Genomic DNA, 20,727 nt, shown 5'->3' with positions numbered 1-20,727 from the left:
GTCAGACTGCTAGGGACTGCAAAACAGAGGGTTTTTTTAATTTGTGGGCTGTGTTTTGAATTTGCAATAGTGCATGTCTATTTCAAGCATTTATTAGCCTCACAGGCTTTTAAAAGCTACTGGGATATGTCATTAATGCACCTGCCCCGGCAGTATGTTAAACCTTTTCCCTCTAATGTGAGTAACAATCTTTTCATTAAGAATAAATCTCAAAACCCTCAGAGCAAACAGAAGTGGAGGGAGGGCAAAGCTTATTAAAACACACATTACATCCAGATTCATTAATAATTACTGTTATCATTATTATTTATATATATCTGGAGTGTTTACACTCCTGTTCAGATATTACAATTTATGTCGATTGTTGTGCTCTATTGGGAAATGAAATTCAACCCTCACAGAGACTCTGACTTAAAGAGAGTCTCCAGCATCACATGCATGCAAAACACATAGACCTAAATGCTTTTGGTTTCTTTAGAACTTGAAAATCTTAGATTCCTAAAACAGCTCTGCCAAACAGCTCTGCTTATTATCATTTAAGCATTTTTCAAAGGGCTGTTAGAACACTGTTCCTATGTATTTGAAAGATGCATACTAAATTGTGAACGTGGTAAATGATCTGAGCACTGCTATTTGCATTAATGGTATGCATTGTATTTTGCTACCCTGTACACTAGCATATTTCATAATAAAAATTTGTGTAAGATTTAGACAATATTTTGACAGTAATTTGCTCAGCAGACTGAATCATGTGGGGGGTTTAAAATAAATGAAAATATATTTTCCTACTCAAAATTTCTGTTTTTAAGTTGTTAAAGTGAACTTCTGCAAATCAGACCCTGTTCTCCTTTTAATTGATGTAGTAAATGATTATGTTTTCCTAAAATGTACTCATCTCTAAACAGCTTTGTTGAGGAATAAGGGTTATAAGAAATGCAAAACAACATCTGGAGTAAATGTGATTTGTCAGCTCAGCTCTGGATCACCAACAGCAATGCAGCAGAATGAAGACCACAGCTGTGGTACTGAATGAAATAAAGTTCCAAATCTGACATCAATGCTTCTGCAAGCAAACAAAATTTCCTGAGTTCATACTTAATTTTGTAGAATGCTTGCAAAAGCTAAATGCTTGAACTATTCAAAATATCCCTGAAAAAAATCATTAGGGTTTTTATGGAAAAAAATAGACAAGCAGAGTCTAGCATCAAAAAACTCCTTGCAAACCATTGATTGAATCTTTAAATTATTAACACATATGATAATGGGTTCCTGAATTAAGCGACCATGATGTTATTAGAGACTAAAACCATTCAAAATAATAATAATAATAATAATAATAATAATAATAATAATAATAATAGCAGTAGTAGTAGTAGTAGTTGTTGTAGTATTACTTTGTGATCTTTAGATAGCTGGAAGTAATTTTTTCTGAGCACTAAAGAAAACGTAACTATTATTTTCAGGTGGCATTCCTAAGATTAAATTGAACGTTTGTTGAAAATTTAAAGAAATGCTGATATTAGCTGATATCATCAGTCATGAGTGAAACAGATATGAAAGTTTAAGACCTGAGTTTTCAGAACTGATGCATTCTGGTGTTGAATTACCAACTTTTCAGGACAGTTGGAAGCACCAGGTCTTTGGTCTTCAGGCTTCGTGCTTCAGGCTTCGTGCTGTCTCCAAGATATTGTAATATATGACAGCAGCCCTGTCTTATCATAATGTATTGCAGAACTGATGCTGGGTGTCAGAAAATGTGCTACTCCAAATAGCAGAGAACATCGAGCACAGCAGCAGGCAATAGCATGTTCAGTTAAGTGAAAAGGAATTTGTTTAAACTTGTTCTGCACAAGTAAAAGCTGAGTGCTCAAAACTGGTGGAGGATGGTGCACTGTGTATTTGATAAAGATATTGTGTGGGAATTTCAGTAATAACTGTGGCACAAAGAAAAATCTAGGAAAGTATGTTGCAGCAGCATGAAATTCAAGGTGATTAACTGTGTTCTTTTTTGTTTGTGGTCTTCTATAGCTGTGTCCTCAGTACTGGCCAGAAAATGGAGTACACCGACACGGTCCTATTCAGGTGGAGTTTGTATCAGCTGATTTAGAAGAGGACATAATCAGCCGGATATTCCGAATTTATAATGCAGCCAGGGTAAGGCTATTACTTACAAAACAGTTCTGTCTCAGTAGAGGAGTTAACTCTACTCAGCTCACAAAAAAATGGAAGTAAAACTCGCATAAAACCATTCTCATTTTTCAGCATATTTGTTTAAAAGCCATGATGCTAAACTTGAGCCACACCATAATCAATGAGGAAAAAGCCTTCTATGTGTAATTAAAGTAAAAAATATTTTAATGCATATCTCAAATGTGTTAAATGCAAATGAAATAAATGCAGTATTCAGACTGTACGGTAGCCAAGAAAGCTGAAATCAGTGCTGTTTTCAACAGTTTGAAACGAGCCGTCTTGCATATTTGTATCCTGTGTCATGAGGAGGAAGCTCTGCACCAATACCAGGCATGGGTTTCCATACCAGATCCAGGCTTTTAGTGAAGATCCTGTCCCACTAATCAGACTTCACAATACACATAAGCACTTCAGGGGGGCAAGTACATTCTCATATCTGGCTTTCATGCTCCCATAATGTTAACAGAAGACTAAACGAGATGTGTCTTTCAAGCTAAGTGGAAAAAAAAGATTCTGCTACAGGCCAGGAAGCTTTCCCCACCCGGGTGGAGGGAGCCTTTGCACTGGATTGATATTGATGACTGAAAAGCCACAACTAGGAATAAACAGCACTCCCTCATGAAAAGAAGTCAGAGCAGTGGAAGGCCCCCAAAGCAGACCCAAAACCATGCTAGTAGCTAAACAGAGAAGCAGAATATAAGCTTCAAGATATTTCTTTAACACAATGAAGGCCTTATATTTTCACTAAATATGGCAACATGAATACAGTTGCTCCAGATTCTTTAGTATGAGCCTTACCAAGCACTGGGTCTGGCTGATGTGCTTTGGGAAGAGGGATGTCAGCTGAAAGAAACTGGCCAGGAAATCAGTAGATTCCATATTTTGACATAAAGTAGACATAAACCACTGGCAAAAACACATCAAGTCCTAAATCCACTTTGGTTTATTCCCTTGTCTTGTTAATCTTATATCCTCTCTATTACCTCTTACTCTAAAGAAAATATTGTAATGTCAACATTTCTGTGTGTTACTCATTTTAAAAGTGGCACTAAAATGTCCTCTCTTTGCACAGAAGTGAAAGTGGCAAATCCTAGACTACAAGAACAGTTTTCTTGTTTGTATTTATTATGCCCTTTTCAAAGGACTGTAATTTTCTGCCACTAACACTTGTTCTATGCTCCTTTTTTATTTTATATCACCATAAAGCAACTGTTCAGGAGCATTTCACCAGAGGGGCTCTGACTGCTGCAATAGCACACAATAAAGTAAAATGTAGTTATATTTTTTTTTTTTTTTATAAGCTGGAAAAATCTAAGGGGTTTTTTTGTTTGTTTTTTAAATGTTTCCTGCTTCAAAATATCTTGAGAGGTTCAGAGCTTTCTTGTAAAAAAAGATAGAAGCATGAAAACATTCTTCAAAATGTTGAAGCCTATGGAAAAAAAAGGTATAGAATTGAAGTTGTATGGCAGTTTCCTCTTTGCTACCAAAATTCCTGGTATGACATTATTAATTATTAATAATTTCTGATCCTGCAGCTGTACTAGTGCTCTATTCTAGTTTATTTGTTTAGCACTCTGTTTAAAACCTCTTGTTGTAATAACTCTGTTGGAAATTTCAAGTCAGAACCCCTCAAGGGCAGCTGAACTTACAGAGGTAGTTTGTCAGCAGTGCATGAATGACTTTTTTCATCGATGCAAAAATCTAAATTATGCAACAACCAAAAAAATGCTGCTACTTTTCCCTGCTTGTTGTCTGAATCTCTGCAGCCCCAAGATGGCTATCGGATGGTGCAGCAGTTCCAGTTCCTGGGATGGCCCATGTACAGGGATACTCCTGTTTCTAAACGCTCCTTCTTGAAGCTCATCCGCCAAGTGGAGAAGTGGCAGGAAGAATATAATGGGGGAGAGGGGCGCACGGTTGTACATTGCTTGTAAGTACTGGAAACAGAAGAGAGAAACTAAGGGAAACTAAACTCTGAACAGAATGTGTGCCAGGTTTTGTGTGAAGAGTGAAGAGGCAACTCAGATAGAGGCATCTATCTGTGACTGGATAAATACAATTGCTCCTTTAGAAACTTTGAAGAGGAACTGTATGATTTTTCACGTAGATTCATTAATATTCCTCTCTGTCCCTTGGCGGGCCCTTGTGAAGGGATGATATATATTTGTATGAAAGTCCAGTCCAGTCACTTTTGCTAGTGGAAAAAGTGCATAGTTATTCCGAGTAAATCAAAATGGTACCTTCAGAACAACATGCCTTTTATTTCTACAGATAAAGACTGTAGAAATAAGTAGCACTGGAGGGGTGATTCCTCTTCCAGATATAAAGCACAGAAGTAAAAGTGATGTGACAGACCAGTCAGGATGATCTTGTAATTGTCTTACCCTTCTCTCATAATGGTATATATTTATGTCCTCCTGTGACCTTTGTGCTCCACTGGTGAAGGTTCTCATCCACTCTGCCACCATCCTTCTTTTGATATAGCTTAATACTTCTACACAGTCTTTGTCCTCAGCAGTAGACGGATCTTTTGAAATCCAGTCTTCAGTGCTTGAAGCTGCATCCCTCCTTCTCTAAACATCTGCTTAAAGATGCTGCCATGATGGAGAAGGGGTATGCTAATGGCAAAAGCACATTTTTGTGGCTGATGCACTTTCAGAACTTGGGACCCAAGACTAGACAATGAGTTCCTGAAGTTGGGCTTGAAGTTAATGAATGTTGGAATGGTGGAGGAAAATCTAAGAGTGTATTAATAATCCCCACTATCACTGACCTTGAACAAGTCACTGCTCTTCGGTTTCTCCATCTGTAGAATGGGGATAATAATACTTTCATCAAAGTAGCATTGTGCACTGTGATTAATTAATGTTTTGAGATCTTTAGCTGAAAAGACCCTTTTGAAGTGCAAATTACTGTTATCTCTGAGGTGGCTGATGATATTAAATACTTGTACAACATCACACATGCGTCACTTCCAGGCAGTAAAGAAAGAAAAAGCTCTAATATAATCCTTTTAAATTACTTTATTTTAATTAAAATTCTCAAAGAGTCCCACAATATGAGGCAATGTTTTGGCAGCAGAGAGCATTCTTTTCATACTGCCTGGCTGTGACAGATGTGCGACGTCGTAGCTTCCTTTGAAAATCAACCATTTGCAAAGCTGGGTTGAAAGACCTGCTACCTAACTAGTCTACACTCTGGCAATTATTAAAGTTTATTATTTTCACTGAAGCACAGACTAAGGATTCCGATAAGAATAGCTGTAGAAATAATGGGGCTTCCAGAAAGAAAGAGATTCTCTTAAAGATTAAAAAATAACTGGGGATAAAGTATTATTAAGTACAGTATTTGATCCTGCATATGAACATTTGTGCCTGGCTTCTCTGTTAGCAAGTCACTTTGGGTTCTCATCCCCTGATTCTGTGGGTGGAGAGGCAATACATACACTTTTGAAAGAAATGAGTGCATCATCCAAAGAACTATTGCAGCACCACCTAGTGCCATGCCAAACCTGCTGCCACCAGAGTGGCTCCCACAAGTGAGACTATTGGTGGTTTTGCTGGTCCTCTGAACCACCTTTGGGTCTAGGAGGAAATCATAAGGACTTGGAATAAAAGAACACAAAGATCCACTTTCTCTATAACATTTCCAGGCTTGATGCTCATTGCAACGTTAAGCGTTTACAATGCAAAGGGGTGTTGAACTGAATCTTGAAGTACCTTGTCCTTATTTTAGCATCCTCTTTGTGCTGTCTCAAGTGTTTAGTGAAGGGTGGTACAAAACTCAACCGTTCAATTCCCTCCAGGCTTTCAGCTTGCTGAACTCTGAATCATAGCTCTGAGATCTTTCAGTCCATTAATTCCAATTAAAAATGGTGTTCTGCCCGGAGTTTGGCAGCCTTCAGGGGCAGGAATGTTCTGTGGTTTCTCCCTGCTGGAACTTATGCTTTCTGTAGCCATCCTTGGTGCTGTACAAATTTGTAACACATAGTCAATTGTAACTGAGCCATTTTATCACTTTTATTGTAGGAATGGAGGTGGCCGCAGTGGGACGTTTTGTGCAATCAGTATTGTTTGTGAAATGCTTCAACATCAGAGGGCTGTTGACGTGTTCCATGCTGTGAAGACACTGAGGAATAATAAGCCTAACATGGTGGACCTTCTGGTATGAGCTTTTTAACTGCACCACTAAATAGAAAATGTTCTTTTTCCTCTGAGACTCAGTAAGATTTCCAAGATTTGCAGTGGGAGTTGTTCACAAATCAAGCAAGTGATTTTCAAAGGGGATAATGAAGTCACTTCCCTTGTAAGAGTATTTTTACACTGCTCCCTTCCCAAAGAGACTTTGTCTCTGCTCATTTGAATTTTTTAAGAGTTTTAAACTTTCCGCCGAACATCCTTATTAATTTTCTTTTCTAGCAGGCTGAGCCAAGTGGAGAGCAGCCCTTGTACGGTAGAAGTAATCGTTATGTAAAATGAACTGCCAGATTTTCAAATTATATATTTTATAAATAGCTTAATCGCCTAATATTTATCAAAGCCATGAATTTCAGTTTGACATCCAGAATATTGCATTTAATTATGGTTGCTCTGTCTCACAGAAAGATTAAAGAAGTTCAGAAACAAGGGGCCATGTGCAATTATTTTCCTAGAGAGAGTTTTATGAGCTTTTTTTTTTTTGATGAAGAATTGCTGAAGTGCCAGCTGCTGTGCCACAAGAGCTGCAGAACAGCTTAAACCAGCAGGTTCTTACACTCCAGTGTGTAGTTCTGTACTTGGAGATGGGTGTAGTGTGCTACTCTATTCTGAAGCCTGGGCTATAAAAAATACTGTTTTTCAACATGCTGCTGCAGAGGTGGCTGCTTGAGAGGCAGCTGTACTCAATTTAGCATCATAGGCAGGGGGAAGCAGTGTCTGGGCAGCTTCAGGAATGCTAAACCAAACTGAGGTAATTTTGTGAGCTCTGCTGAAACAAGTTTGGGTCATATTTCAACATCTTATTTACAGAATGCCCAGGGTGAGGCAGGAGCCATCTCAGAGGGCTGGTCCAGCCTCTTGTAGATTCAGTAGAGATCCAGTTCTCTCAGATGTACTACGGAGACTTGGGTGTGAAAGACACTGGAGAATGGGCAGAAAGCAGGAATTTCTGTTAAGAGTGAGGCTTTCGGGCTCATGTGGAGGTGATGGGTTGGGCCATCCACTTCCACACCAGAAGTATTGCTGTGCCTCATCTCTTCCATAAAAGAATGGCTTCCACCACATCCTCCATCTCAGTGCTCTTATCTAGCCTACCCAAGAAGTCCCAGACTCTCCTCTAGATTCTTCTCTGGCCAGGTTCATGCTAGAAAGACGAATATTGACAGCTCTGCAAAATGAGGCAGGAGTTCACAAGCAACACCACAGGGCCAGCAATGTGAAACTGAATCTTCTATCAGCAAGAAATGATCAAATTTTGCAGTGGTCAGAGGGAGCAGATTAGTTGGCTCCTCCTCCTCAAGTTAATATTCTCAGGAGGAGAATCATCATGGTGACAACTGTACATTTTTATTTCCTGGATATTAAGAAATATATCCTACTTCTTCATTCATTTAGTAGAGTTTGGATAAGATTTGCCAGTCCTGCTGGTTGCCCTGAAGTACACAGAATGCACTGATTTCTTATTCATTTATTTTATAGAAACAAAAAGAAAATTACCAGTGTGAAGATGTACAGTTGAAGAAAACGCTTCCTATAAATTCCCATTTGTGATAGTTCTCTGTATGTAGATTTGTAAGGCATCTGTCTTCATTTTTCAGTAGAGATATTTTTTTTTAATCAATAGCTAAATGCATTGTTTAATATAAAAATATCTTTTAGTAAATTGGGGATGGTATTGAGAATGTCTGGATAGCATTGAGGTCTTGTAAGGCCTTTTTATTAGGAGTTTTCAAGGCAGCTGTGAAGGAGATCAATATTGGTTTTGTTATTTTGCAAATAGAGGAAAAACGGCAGGAGATGATTAGGATTTTCCCCATTATCATGTAATTAAGAAAGCAGAGTTAAAACTAAATCTTTTCAGTAGTGGTCTGCTACTTTATAGGAACAAATATTTGAATTAGCAAGACTCAATTACCATGTAGTTTCATAGAAAAAGGGAACTGGGTCACTCAAGTTCTACTCCTGAGCCTGTTACTGACTTAATCCTTTATGACCTTTCTTACATTAATGTGCCTGTGCCTCAGTTTCCACATCTGGAAAATGAGAACAATATTTATCTGTCTTTGTAAAATACTGTTATAGAAGATGAAATGCTCAGAATTATAACAGTATTTCACAGGAATAATTTCAAAACTGCTTTACCAAAACCTGTTATGCACTTCTTTACGAGACGAAGGGCAGCCCTTACATTTCAACACATTCATCTCCTAATTTCATTGAAAACTTTGGTTTTCCTGCAAGTGTAATGCTACACTGCAATGCTACATCCATACAATATGGAAATCTATGAAATTCTCCAACTGTCATACAAAGGTAACACATGGTATTATAAAACGTCTATTATGGAATGCCCAAAGCATTCTGTGATAACTGTTATTGGATCTACCAGTAGGTATGCTAGGAAAAAAACCCCATACCACTCTGAAGCTAGCTAAAGTGTAGACATTTCTAAGATACACCATCAAGTGAATAATAAAAATGTAAAAAGAACTCCCATGAGTGAACACAGTGAGAAATAATATATGTCAGCTCTTTAAGACAGGCATTGCATTTACTAAAAATGACAGTTATTCTGCTGGATCAGTAAATCAGCATAAAATGAGCATGGAAAAAATGGAAATGGATGAGTGCCTCATCTCTTGCTTTGATCTCTGTTACGTAGTTATAGAATAATTGTCATTTATTTAGAAACACATATGCAATAAAAGCAGAAAAGGAGTATTTTACATAATACTCCTTTCTTTCCAGTCTTCTTTTTCATTCTTTTCTCATTCCAAAGAAGACACAAGCAATTTATGGAACCCTTCAGGATCTTAAAACCTCACATACAACCTATTAATAACTCAGGTGGTACGTGCACCTAAGATTTGTGTTCTTCAGAACTGACAACTCTCAGCAAAAGAACTTAGAAATTGTCCATGTTCATTAATAGCTTTTTAATTGTTCTTGTATTATTTGGTCTCTTAAATGTTAAGGTGGACTTTCTTCCCAGCCAAAATGTGACCCAAAATCACAAGCAAAGACCAAGTAGACTTAATCTTTAAAATGTTTGTTCCAATGACACTGAGAATATATCTGATGTGTAATTGTAGTCTTCTTACATACTGGGTTGGGAAGGTGAAAGCTGAGTGCTGTCAGCTAGTTAAATCTGTTGTTGTTCCTGTATAGCAGAACATACTTAGTTATCTATTATTAATTTGTTAATGTGCATAAGAGAAAAAGGCATTACAGGGGTGGAAATACCTGTTAAACTGGCAGGAATTTCCAAGTTGAATTTTTAGAAGATAGAGCACACTTGGAGTCATAGAACCCACACCTACCATTTCTTTCCGCTTTTTTGTTCCATTTTAATGTTTGCAGTTTTTCTAAATACTGTGAGTAGCAAAAATTAGAAGAGGGATATTTGTGCACACACAAAACTCTGAAGTTGTTGGTGACCACAGCATTTGCAGTTTCGGACTGAGCAAGGGTCAGGCAAAAGCATTGGCTGCTCTGTGTCCCTTAGGATGCGAAGGGCGTGAAGTCACCACCCTTCATCTCTAAAGGGTGCAGGATGGCTTTACGTGCCAGGGGATTTTTTTTTCCACATACCATGAAGGGGATTTCCCTGCAATCAGCCCCATTTACAAGCATTTGCAAATAAAACCAGTAGGCATGTGTTTGAAGCAAAGGGTTGGCACCTAAAAATTTAGCCTGGGTAACTGAGGAGCTGTTAAGAGCCTTACTTACAGATCACCATTAATTGCTAAAAGTTAATTGGAATTAATCAAATTCATTTAGCTCAGGCCTGACATCACAGTGCCTGTTGCACTGAGAGAGGACAATATGTCAGCATGGGTAAATGTAGCAACATTAAAATAAAAGTTACGATCTGGAGAGTACCAGACACTGGATCTATTTTAAGATAAACATTTCCAGGGAGGAATTTCAATAACTCCAGCTCTGGTAAAATGCTACATGAGCATTTTGACAGATGGCAGAAGGGTTGCAAGTCAATTTGCTTACGTGTAGTCAATTTTTCTCATACTAGTGTTTTAGAGCAGCTAAATACCCATCTAATATGAGCAGTACCATAAGTCACTATGAGTAGTGTCTATTGTCTGTTTAATATAAAGATTTTCTTATCTGAATATAAATTGGATTTGCAAAGTGGTTCCCACTGACAACAGCTGATAGTAAATAATTTTAACAGAAGAGAACTATTGATCCTCTTAATTAAGTTCCTTCAATAACTGACTTGGTGGTTTTCTTTTGATTTTTCAGGATCAATACAAATTCTGCTACGAAGTGGCTTTGGAATACTTGAATTCCGGCTGATGGCATAAACAGCGCAGAGAACGTTCCTCCTTTCACCACCACAAACAAAGCAAGTCGCTTCATGATATCTGTGTAAATGAGACGAAGACTTCTCAGTGTTATGCTTGTACTGCTTTGTATAATTGGCTCTTTTTAAGAGCCCGAAAAAAAGATGTTTATAAAACCGCTTGCACTGCCCGTTTCCCACTCTAATGCCGCTGCTTGACACCCATATGAACGTACACCGAGCCACATGGCTGTTGTTGAACACTGTATTCATACCTAGCCATCGATGTGGTGAAGCAGCATAGTCCTCTGGTAAATAAGAGAGCACAATTATATTCTTATGAAGGAATTTGTACTTTTCTGTTATATTTCGTCGCCTGTGATTCTCAGTTCTTGTCACAGCCTAGTGTACATTTCTGTTCTGTGGAGAATGCTGTCTGGCATTTTGATAATATATTATTTTAGTTATATTTGTATTCTAACACGTGCATAATAAATGAATCATATGTAGCTTATCTGAACTAATGGAAAGACATGTACCAAATCATGTTAACTTTCTTGAGTTGTAATTTCTATCCGCTTTGTACCATTTCAGAGAGAGAATCTTGATAGAAATGCAGTTAGAAAATGCAGATTACAGGATGCTCAGATTAATATATCCAAAGCTTTTTTCATTTGTTTATATTGTAAATATTTTTTGATTTCATCAAATTATTTATTCATTAAAATGAATTTTTTTGTGAAGCACAGTGAGTGACAATCATTTTTATGAAGCCCTGGAAATGCTTACTGTATGATAGTGTAAACATTTGTTTACCTTGTATGGATTCTCGGCTCAATAAATAATTGCATACATGATAAAATCTTGTTTAATTTAATATGTCTTGGCATCTGAGTGCTTTCAGCTAAGCCTCTTTTCAGATTAATTCTTATAAACACTAATCTACCTCCAGAGCATGTTTATTGTGTGATCCAGTGTTGATCCAGCCAATAGCAAAATGCCATGCCAATATATAAAAAGAGGTGAATTGTATGTTTAAAGATGCACATGCACAAACACAGGACCTGAAAACTGTCCTGCTTTATGAAGAAGAGATGATGCTGGGCTTGCAGTACTAAGTCTTGTCACAGCATTCCCCTGCAGCCTTGAGCATTCCCTGCCAGTCACTCAGTTTCTGCTGCTACGGAGGGGGTGATGCTGCATTTCTTCTTGGGAAGAATGACTGCTGCAAGGGTGAAATAATTCCTCATGTCAAAGATACCAATACTAGAATGACTGGAGGAGATTAAACTAAGTAAAACTGCCCTGTTACCCGGGCTGTTACCAGTTCTGCCAGTGGCCGGGTTTACATCATTAAAGCTCTTATCTGTTCTGAGAATGGCTGCACTTCCGCAGCATTTGGGTGTTTCTTCTTCCTCCCAAGCTCTTGCTGTTGTTTGACCAGGTTGGAACTTGCTTCATGTTCATGGATACAGGAATTATTGAATTGAATTGATTTGAATTATCCGGGTTGGAAAGGAGCTCTGAGATCATCAGGTCCAACCCTTGATCCACTACCTCTGTTGCTACCAGACCATGGCACTGGGTGCCACATCCAGTCCCTTCTTAAAAACCTCCATGGATGGAGAACGCACCACCTCTCTGGGCAGCCCATTCTAATGCCTGATCACCCTCTCTGTGAAGAACATCTTCCTAATACCTAACCTAAACCTCCCCTGGCAGAGCTTAAGTCCATGCCCTCTGGTCTTACTGATGGCTGCCTGGGAGAAGAGACCGACCCCCCCCCTGGCTACCCCCTCCTTTCAGGGAGTTGTAGAGAGTGATGAGGTCTCCCCTGAGCCTCCTTTTCTCCAGGATGAACACCCCCACCTCCCTCAGCCCTTCCTCACAGGACTTGTGCTGGATCCCTTCACAGCCTCCTTGCTCTTCTCTGGACCTGCTCCAGCACCTCAATCTCCTTCCTGAACTGAGGGGCCCAGAACTGGACACAGGACTCAAGCTGTGGCCTCACCAGTGCTGAGCACAGGGGAAGAAGCATAGCAGAGAAGCAGTAAAAGTGGGGAATGAGCCCACAGCTTTCTGCACTGCTGGAACTGCAGATCTCACTCACCCAGAAGTGTCAAAGAGAGACTGCAGTCAGGGCAATTGCTCAATACTGAAGCCTTTGAAGCCATATAGAAACCCAGTGCAGGACAGTGGCAGACTGCACAGTATTTTAGCTCTTTAAAATATCCTTATAACGTGGTAGCCATCTGGAATGGGGCAGTATCTATACAAATGTATCAGTGTTTTGAGAGCCTCTAAATCTAGGAGATCCATCTTGGGTAGAATGACTCTCTGCTTGTAGATGGACAGTTCAATATGTCTGCAAAATTCAGATTTTAAGACACAAGGATAGGCCTGTGCAGCTGGAAAGCATCTCTCTTAAAATTGCTTTAAAATGTAGCTGGTGTCTACCAGCTATTGCTATGAATTGTACAGAGATACTGAAGAACTTAGGAAAAACAACCTCAGGCCTGAGAAGAATGATGGTCCCTGGATAAGCCCTGTAGCACTTCAGCCTGTTTCAGAATATGCTCTGATTCATCTGGAAACCCAAGTGTTAGGAAACAAAATTGAAACCTCTAACATCATATTCCTCACAACCAGCTTGACAGGACAGGCATACCAGCCAAGCATGCTTCTTGCTTCTGTGTCATAACTGTGGGACACTAAATATCTGGTTTGTACCACTGATTTATTAATATATGCAAATAGGTGTCCAGTGCTTCCTGATGCTTTCAAGAAGTGTGCAAAGGAACCCTTGGACAGAAGGTGGTGCAAGCAGTGTGATCCCATAAATGTGAATGAGATTAAGTGAAATGCAGCAAGAATTGTGACAATTGTTTCCCATGGCAGAGACTGCCACTGTCTGACAGACATGGTTTCAGCTGCTCTACTCTTGCAGGTACACATACTTTGCACAGGTAGGTCTGGAGGGGGAAGGATGAGTAGGGGGAAAGAGATAAGAAGGGGAGAGTTCTGAAGCATTTCTTACTGTTTTACTGTTGATATGACTATATGTTTTGTTTTTCTGACATAGGCATAGTCAAACCTGTGTTACAGAGTCTGTGTGATGTGCTTCCAAAAGACATTCTGTGAACTACCATGCCTTAAAACTGGAGCCAAGGCACAGCAGGCAGCTTTGCATCTTCACTCCCATGCTACAAGCTATTAATCAATACTAGTGATAGAGAAATCCAGTCATAGGTAAAACTGTATTTTGTCGTGAAGGAAAAACAGATGAGAACTTCAGGAGTTAGGAATACAACAAATTTGAGGAATCAGAAAGGTGCAGGAAGAAGAGATGAATGGGGGGGGGGGGAAGATATTCAAGAAGCAGCATAGAGTTTATGCTTGTGGAAACATCAGTCCAAGTTTGGGAGTAACAGAGCAAGGGAGGTTTACTTTAATCCCCAGCATATAAGAAGTACATAAATGAATAGAGAGGTACTTTAAATGGTTAGCCATATGTATCACCCAACACATCATCTCTCTGGGGCTTGAAGCAGATGGTTTTTTGCTAAGCTATTCTGAAAGAACAGCAATGGGGACAGTGAGAGGTGATAGCATGCAGGAAATCTGTATCCTTTTAACAGCAGTGCTTCTGACAGCTTCCTGGACTTCTTTATCAGCCAAATGAGTCTGTTACTGGCAGGGCAGATTCACAAAGTACTAACCCAAAGCTTGAGGACTACATATAGTGAGATTTTTAAAAAAGCATAGAAAAATCTTCCTATCCAGCTTTATGTAGGGTGGCTCAAAAGGGTCTGTGTGCCACAAACACTAGATCAGAAGGCACTTTGCAGCACCTAAACCACCTTCATTTTGGATTTCTCCTTCATCTGGTTAGGCTCATCTTGAATACATCTTAAATGTTTGCTACTCATTTCACTGTATGTGGGTGTTCCCCCAGGTCTAACTGCTTGATGTATACACCCCTTCTCAGTCAACACTGACCCTTTAACATGTAGCAAAGAAACAAATAGATTTTTCTTCTTTGAAGTGTGACAATGAAGATAAATTGACACTTCCAGCAGCAGCTATTTCAGGCAGCTTCCTTCAGGGAGGCTTGGAGAGGCTGTAATGGTAGCAGCAAACCTGAAGCCCCTTGGCATTAGTCACTCCAAAACACTCTCAGCAGGATCAGCTGCTGACGTTGAAGTACGAGGTACAATTGAGTTTCCTTTCCCTTGTGGTTGTTTATGTCTCTCCTCCCAGAATCAAGGATGACTAAAGGAAAGTTAAGTGATTTGAAAGTTTACTTGAGGTTTTACAGCCTCATTAGCTTTCTGATTCAAAGGTAATTTTGTTGCTCTGCCTCCCAGTGTAACTTCTCCAAGTAGTCTCCAAACATTTGCCTTAAGAAACAGCAATGTGTGTAGGCAGGGCACTGTAACAGAATGATTTGATCATTTTACATTTCTTGTTGGTTTTACACTTATTTTATCAACTGGGAGCCTTAGACTACAAAATCTCTTGCAGCCTGTGTAGGATTCCAGACACTCAGCTTTATCAAAAGAAAAATTAGAAAAAGAAGAAAACTGTACAGCTTAGTTCTGTTGTTTGGTTCTTGTTAAAGAAGCCAATGATGACTGTAATTCTGGGGGCAGAATAAGAGTAAAACCCAACAGCCTGTGTAAAAAATAATGCTGTTTCTATTGGAGCTTGTTTTTTTTTTTCATGTCCTAGACCTTTTCCATATGGTGAAACTATAAGCTGTTGGGTGCATTTCCATTGCCTCAGCCATTCACATGCTTTGTCTGTGGGAGGCTTCCCCCACGCTTCTGGCATGAAGAGCCACGCTCCCTGCATCCCTGCTCAGCTGCCACCACTCTCCTTCAGCATCCTAGCCCACTTTACTGAAGGAACTTTTCCAAAACCTTGTCAACCCTTCATAAACTGCAATGAACAGGAACAGAAAATGCCTTCCTCACCCCAGTGAGTATTTCCAAGCAGACTTTTCTGTGGAAGGACGAAAAGGCAGATCCTACACTGGTTTATCTCCCAACTCACCCAATCTCCTGCTCTAAACCTCAAATACAACCCCTGCCTCCCCACACCTCCTCCTCCACCTTCTCCAACTCCCCACACACTCTCAGGGCAATGCTGTCACATCTCCCAGGTCCAGCCTGGTTGGATGGAGCAGGACAGCTGCAGTGCTACACTGTTTTCAGGTCTGTATTATCCATTGAAACCTCTAAGACCCTCCTGGGAGATGTATTGCAGCAATCTTTCACCCCAGGATCACATATAACCTGCTGCAGGAACTTCCATACCACTTTTCTCCCAGTCCTGTTACCACATCACATGATGCCCTTTCTGGCTATAATGTCTTTCGGCAGATGGGAAGGAGACTTGGGACTGAAAGAGTTTGGAGGGTCTATCAACAGGATTTCTGTTAACATTTTTGGTAGTAAATGATTCACCAAAGTACAGAAAAGGTGGGCATTGACACAGAAGAGAACGATGCTTGCTGTAGCTTCTCTAAGGGAAAATGTCAGGGGAGAGGAATATCATATTCATTGACAGTCTTTCCAAGCAATGGTATATTTAGTGTTCTACTGATGTGTTTTCAGTAGCAGCTAGAAGACTTTTAATTGTATCTCCACATTTGTGATACTTCTAGTTGGATTTTTTGTGAAGTTGTGCTCAGGGGCCACAATTAAACATACGTCTCATTCATGTTAGACATACCTTAATACTGCTGCAAGCCCTGAGTAAATTCAAACAAAACTCCTAGTCCTAGAAACATTTACATGAATATCCTCTTCTCTAGTCCCACTTGCACAAAAAAAAATCAGTCGTATAGTCACACGTATTTTGCTCATCGGTCCTCGCACATGCCACTTCATGATGCTGTATTTGGTCTGTCTGGAATGAAGTTTGTTTTCTTTTTAGCAGCCCATATGGTGCTGTGTTTTTGATTTGTGACTAAAAGAGTGTTGATAGCACACCAACACATCAGCTGTTGCTGATTGATCACTGCACAGCGTCAGGGCCTTTTCTATTTCTTCCTCTGCCTTCACCCCAGCGAGTAGCCTGGAGGTGGTCATGAAGTTGGGGACACAGCTGGGACAGCTTAGCTCCACTGGACAAAGAAGGGATATTCCCTACCTTGTAACATACTCACCAACAAAATGGGAATGGAGGGAAGAAGCCATTTCTAGGAGACTGACTGCACATTGGTGTTCCTGTGGGAGGTGGTGGGTGAATGCCTTTGCAATACAAGCCAGCAGTGTGTCCAGGTGGCCAAAAAGGCCAAAGCCATCCTGGTTTATATCCTGACCAGAAGGATTACAGACATGACAGAGCCCCTGAACTGGTGAGGCCAAACCTCAAATACTGTGTTCAGTTTTGGTCCCCTTACTACAAAAAGTAGTAGACATTGAGGCCCTGGAGCCAAGAAGGGCAATGAAGCTGGTGAAAGGTCTGGGGAACCAGTCTTATGAAGAGCATCTGAGGAACCTGGGGTTATTTAGTATGGAGAAGAGGAGGATCAGGGGAGACCTTATCGCTCTCTACAACTACCTGAAAGGAGACTGTAGCGAGGTCTTAGTCCTCCCTCCCAAGTAACAAGTGACAGAACAAGAGGAAATGGCCTCAAGTTGTGTCAGGGGAGGTTTAGATTAGATATTAGAAGAAACTTCTTCATTGAAAGGGTTACCAAACACTGGAACAGGCTGCCCAGAGATGTGGTTGAATTGCCATCCCTGGAGGTATATAAAAGACTTGCAGATTTGGTGCTAAGGGACATGGTTTAACACTGGACTTGACAGAGTTAGCTTAATGATTGCACTCAATGGTCTTTTCCAACCAGAATGATTGTTGATGATCACTCGTTTGCTTTTTTTTTAGGTGGTAGGGTTTATTCCCTCTCTTCATCCTCGTTTCTTCACTTATTAAGCCATTTTTATCTTGACCCATAGGTTTCCCTGGTTTTACTCTTCCTGTTCTTTCTCCATCTCACAGGGGTTGGGGAGTGTGCAAATGGCTGTGTGGAGACTTCACTGATGGATGGAATCAGCCCACCACAGATAGCACAGTGTTTGTAGGACCAAGGTCTATAGCCATCAGTCAATTATAAGCTTTGATAAAAAGTTCTAAATGTAAACTTACTTGTCATAAAATTAATAGGATTGCTTCAAGTTAAGCCCATTTTGTACATTATTAAAAGCACATTTTTTAAATGAACCTACACAGGCAGGGCCAGATTGACCCACTTACTTAAAATGATAAAAACATAGAATTTAATTGTGCATGGAAGAAAATCGGTGGTAGATACTTAGCCTTCTCTGTATCTCTACAGTATTCAGCCCATTTTAAGTGTTATCAATAGACAGCAGTTACTACAACACAAAACTCCCCTGTGTTTTCATTATGCCATGAATGAACACACAGTTGCAGCAGAGCCCTGCCCAAGAGCCTCCAGACCTGCACAACTGCAGATGCTGGGCATTTGACCCTGATGATTTGCTCCTCCAGAAACTATTAACTTCAGATAACTCAGAAGGCAGAACACCATGCTGAGTCATGTACTTAATAGTCATATTACACATCAGGTGGGTAATTAAAGCCTGTGAAGAGACACTGGGGTGTATCCAGTCTCAAGTTGCTCTCTGTAACCTTTACAAGTTGAACTGAATGCATAGAGATCTAGCCTGCTCTTGTGTCCCCTTGAATTTCTGATTTATATGGTCTATAAAAATCAGCCTATAATATAAAGCCTGTTGGGGATGAAAAGTCTCAGGAGTGAAATATACTTCTCTCCTTGCCACATCAGAAGTGGTATGAAATTCGATGTTGGTCCTTGAAGGCTTCATTATCTGCTTATCTCCTTGTTCTCTAGACTCTGCAGTTTGGTAGGAAACCTGTAAAACTCTCACACAGCCAGGCATAAGGAGAGTGACCTTTGTTGGCTATGTACAGGAATTTAATCAATACTGCACACCACATAAACCAAAATGTATCTTAGCGATTAGAGGGGATCAGCAGATATCCAGCCATGCTGGTGGACTGCAGACTTGCATTTTGGAACAATTACAGTCTCCATCTGGAAACAACCAGCTTTTGAGAAAATCCACAGAGACTGTGCCACTAAAAAACCATCTGCCAATGGCAACTCTTCTGCTTCATGGTATTCAATTTGTGCATACATTTTCTTTCTCTAGGTAGGTTATGAGCAAAATACAAGCCATATCCCAAGCCAGATATTCTTCACATCCTGATACTTTTAGCCTGCCTGGGCCTGCCTCTGTCAAGATCTAGCAAGAAGACAGCACATGCACAAACGTTCATCTCTTTCAATGTCACTAAATGAATGAACTGCTATCAGTCTGCTTTCTGCCTTCTCTAGGCTGCCTCACATGGAGCTACACCTCAGACTGACAGCCAAAAGGGTCAGTAACAGAGTGCTCTTGTAATTGATTTGAATAAAAGCTTTGGATATATTAAAGTGTCCTGTCTTTTTATCAGGTGACAAAATTTGCTGGTCAAATTGTGCTTCCCTATTCTTCTGCTGGCACTTCTCCCTTCCTCCCTCGCTCCCATTGCCAACACCCTCTCTTGCCAAATCACTCTGACCCACATCCTGAATCTCTGATTGCACTTCAAGGACCAGTCTGTGGCCACCCTCCGTCTGTTTTGACAGGCAGCTCTGCCAAATGTGTGTTCTCCAGCTTTCATTCATGCTGACAGTATTGCTCTGCTGTCCCACCACATCTGCCAGCAGCCCAGCCCAGGGCAGAGATTTTTTTGAAGGTAGAGAGGGTTTTACCAGCTTGGGTGGTGTTTACCTTCCACCCCTGTTTCTAACTAGAACATTCTCTCACCTCCCAAAAACTCTACTGAGAACTCTCTCTTTCAACACATGTACTTGTTGCATGAGTTTTCCATTTAGCTGAGACCCTTAGGAAGAATTAGACATCCTCCCCTGACTGGTACTGCTGGTACAACTGCAAATTCATTTGTTACACTCCATCTGGACTATGTATGGAGATCTAATTAAGTCCAACCTTGCACATAAAGCCACTAAATACTTCTTGTAACCAAGCAGTCAGAGCAATACTGCAATGTAATTTTCCACAATCAGCTGTGTCAAATGTGCCGAAGTTATGGAGGTTCCCTTCTAGAGGCGGTCGGGCAAGAGCGGCTTCTTCCCATTACAGCTGATAAATGGTTACATGATTTGGCACCAGATTGTTCAAGCAGACAAATTAACTTCAAATATTAATACATTCAGCAGCCAGTCAGACAAATTGCTTGTTCTACAAGTGCCAGAGTGGTCATGAGGGGCTTTTCCTTCTGCTTTTAGGAAACCTAACCTTCAGAGCAGGGCTTGGCCAGGGCAGGAAGCCCATCAATCAGCTAACAAAGTTGGCAGCAGTTAAACAGATCTTATTTTCTCTCCAGAAAAGGGGGGATGGGGCAAGAAAGAAAAAAAAAAAAAAAAAAAAAGTGTTTCCAAACTTCTGGTAGCCTGTGACCACCAGAATTCTCAGAAAGCTGTGTTTTGAATGAACCAGATGTGCCCAGGCCTGCTAGGGTTCTGCCTACCCCAAGATGGTTTTCCCTTGAAGATGGAGACCATCCCAGGGAGAGCTGTTCTTGAAGGAGTCTGTCTGCCTCCACAAGCTGATACAGATGGTGTACAGGTAACAAGGGTAACAGGTAATATCATCTCTCCTCTTACATATTTTACACCTAAATCCTCTCAGCATGGATGAGCCTGCTGGTTAAATTGAAAGTAATTTTCTACATGTTAATATAACTTAATTGGAGAAATGTAGTTTATATATATATAATTATAGCAGAAGAGTTTAAATTTAAAATATTCAGTTAGTGAGAATGAAAAATCCCTGGATCACTTTAACTCCTTACACTTTTGCACATTTATACATATTTTAACATTAATTGTCTCTTAAAACTAATGGTAACTGAGCTGAATATGAACTTGGATGCAAGTCTACCGGTGTAGCATACCACTAGATCAAATAAAGT

General features: G+C 40.1%; 1 protein-coding gene across 12 annotated transcripts in view; it reads left to right on the top strand.

Moving 5' to 3' along the window:
* PTPRM (protein tyrosine phosphatase receptor type M) overlaps positions 1 to 11,551 on the top strand; it is a 470,301-nt gene extending 458,750 nt beyond the window's left edge. For all 12 annotated transcript variants that reach the window (XM_071737183.1, XM_071737189.1, XM_071737191.1 and 9 more), the window contains 4 exons: positions 2,029 to 2,154; positions 3,957 to 4,120; positions 6,219 to 6,354; positions 10,650 to 11,551. In XM_071737183.1, coding sequence (XP_071593284.1) covers positions 2,029 to 2,154; positions 3,957 to 4,120; positions 6,219 to 6,354; positions 10,650 to 10,703 — 480 coding nt within the window. In that variant the 3' untranslated portion in view covers positions 10,704 to 11,551. The remainder of the gene's footprint in view (positions 1 to 2,028; positions 2,155 to 3,956; positions 4,121 to 6,218; positions 6,355 to 10,649) is intronic.
* Positions 11,552 to 20,727: the final 9,176 nt, after the last annotated feature.

Source organism: Heliangelus exortis, chromosome 2, assembly GCF_036169615.1.
Source record: "Heliangelus exortis chromosome 2, bHelExo1.hap1, whole genome shotgun sequence".
Taxonomy (NCBI): Eukaryota; Metazoa; Chordata; class Aves; order Apodiformes; family Trochilidae; genus Heliangelus; species Heliangelus exortis.
This window is presented reverse-complemented; position numbering and strand designations above follow the sequence as displayed.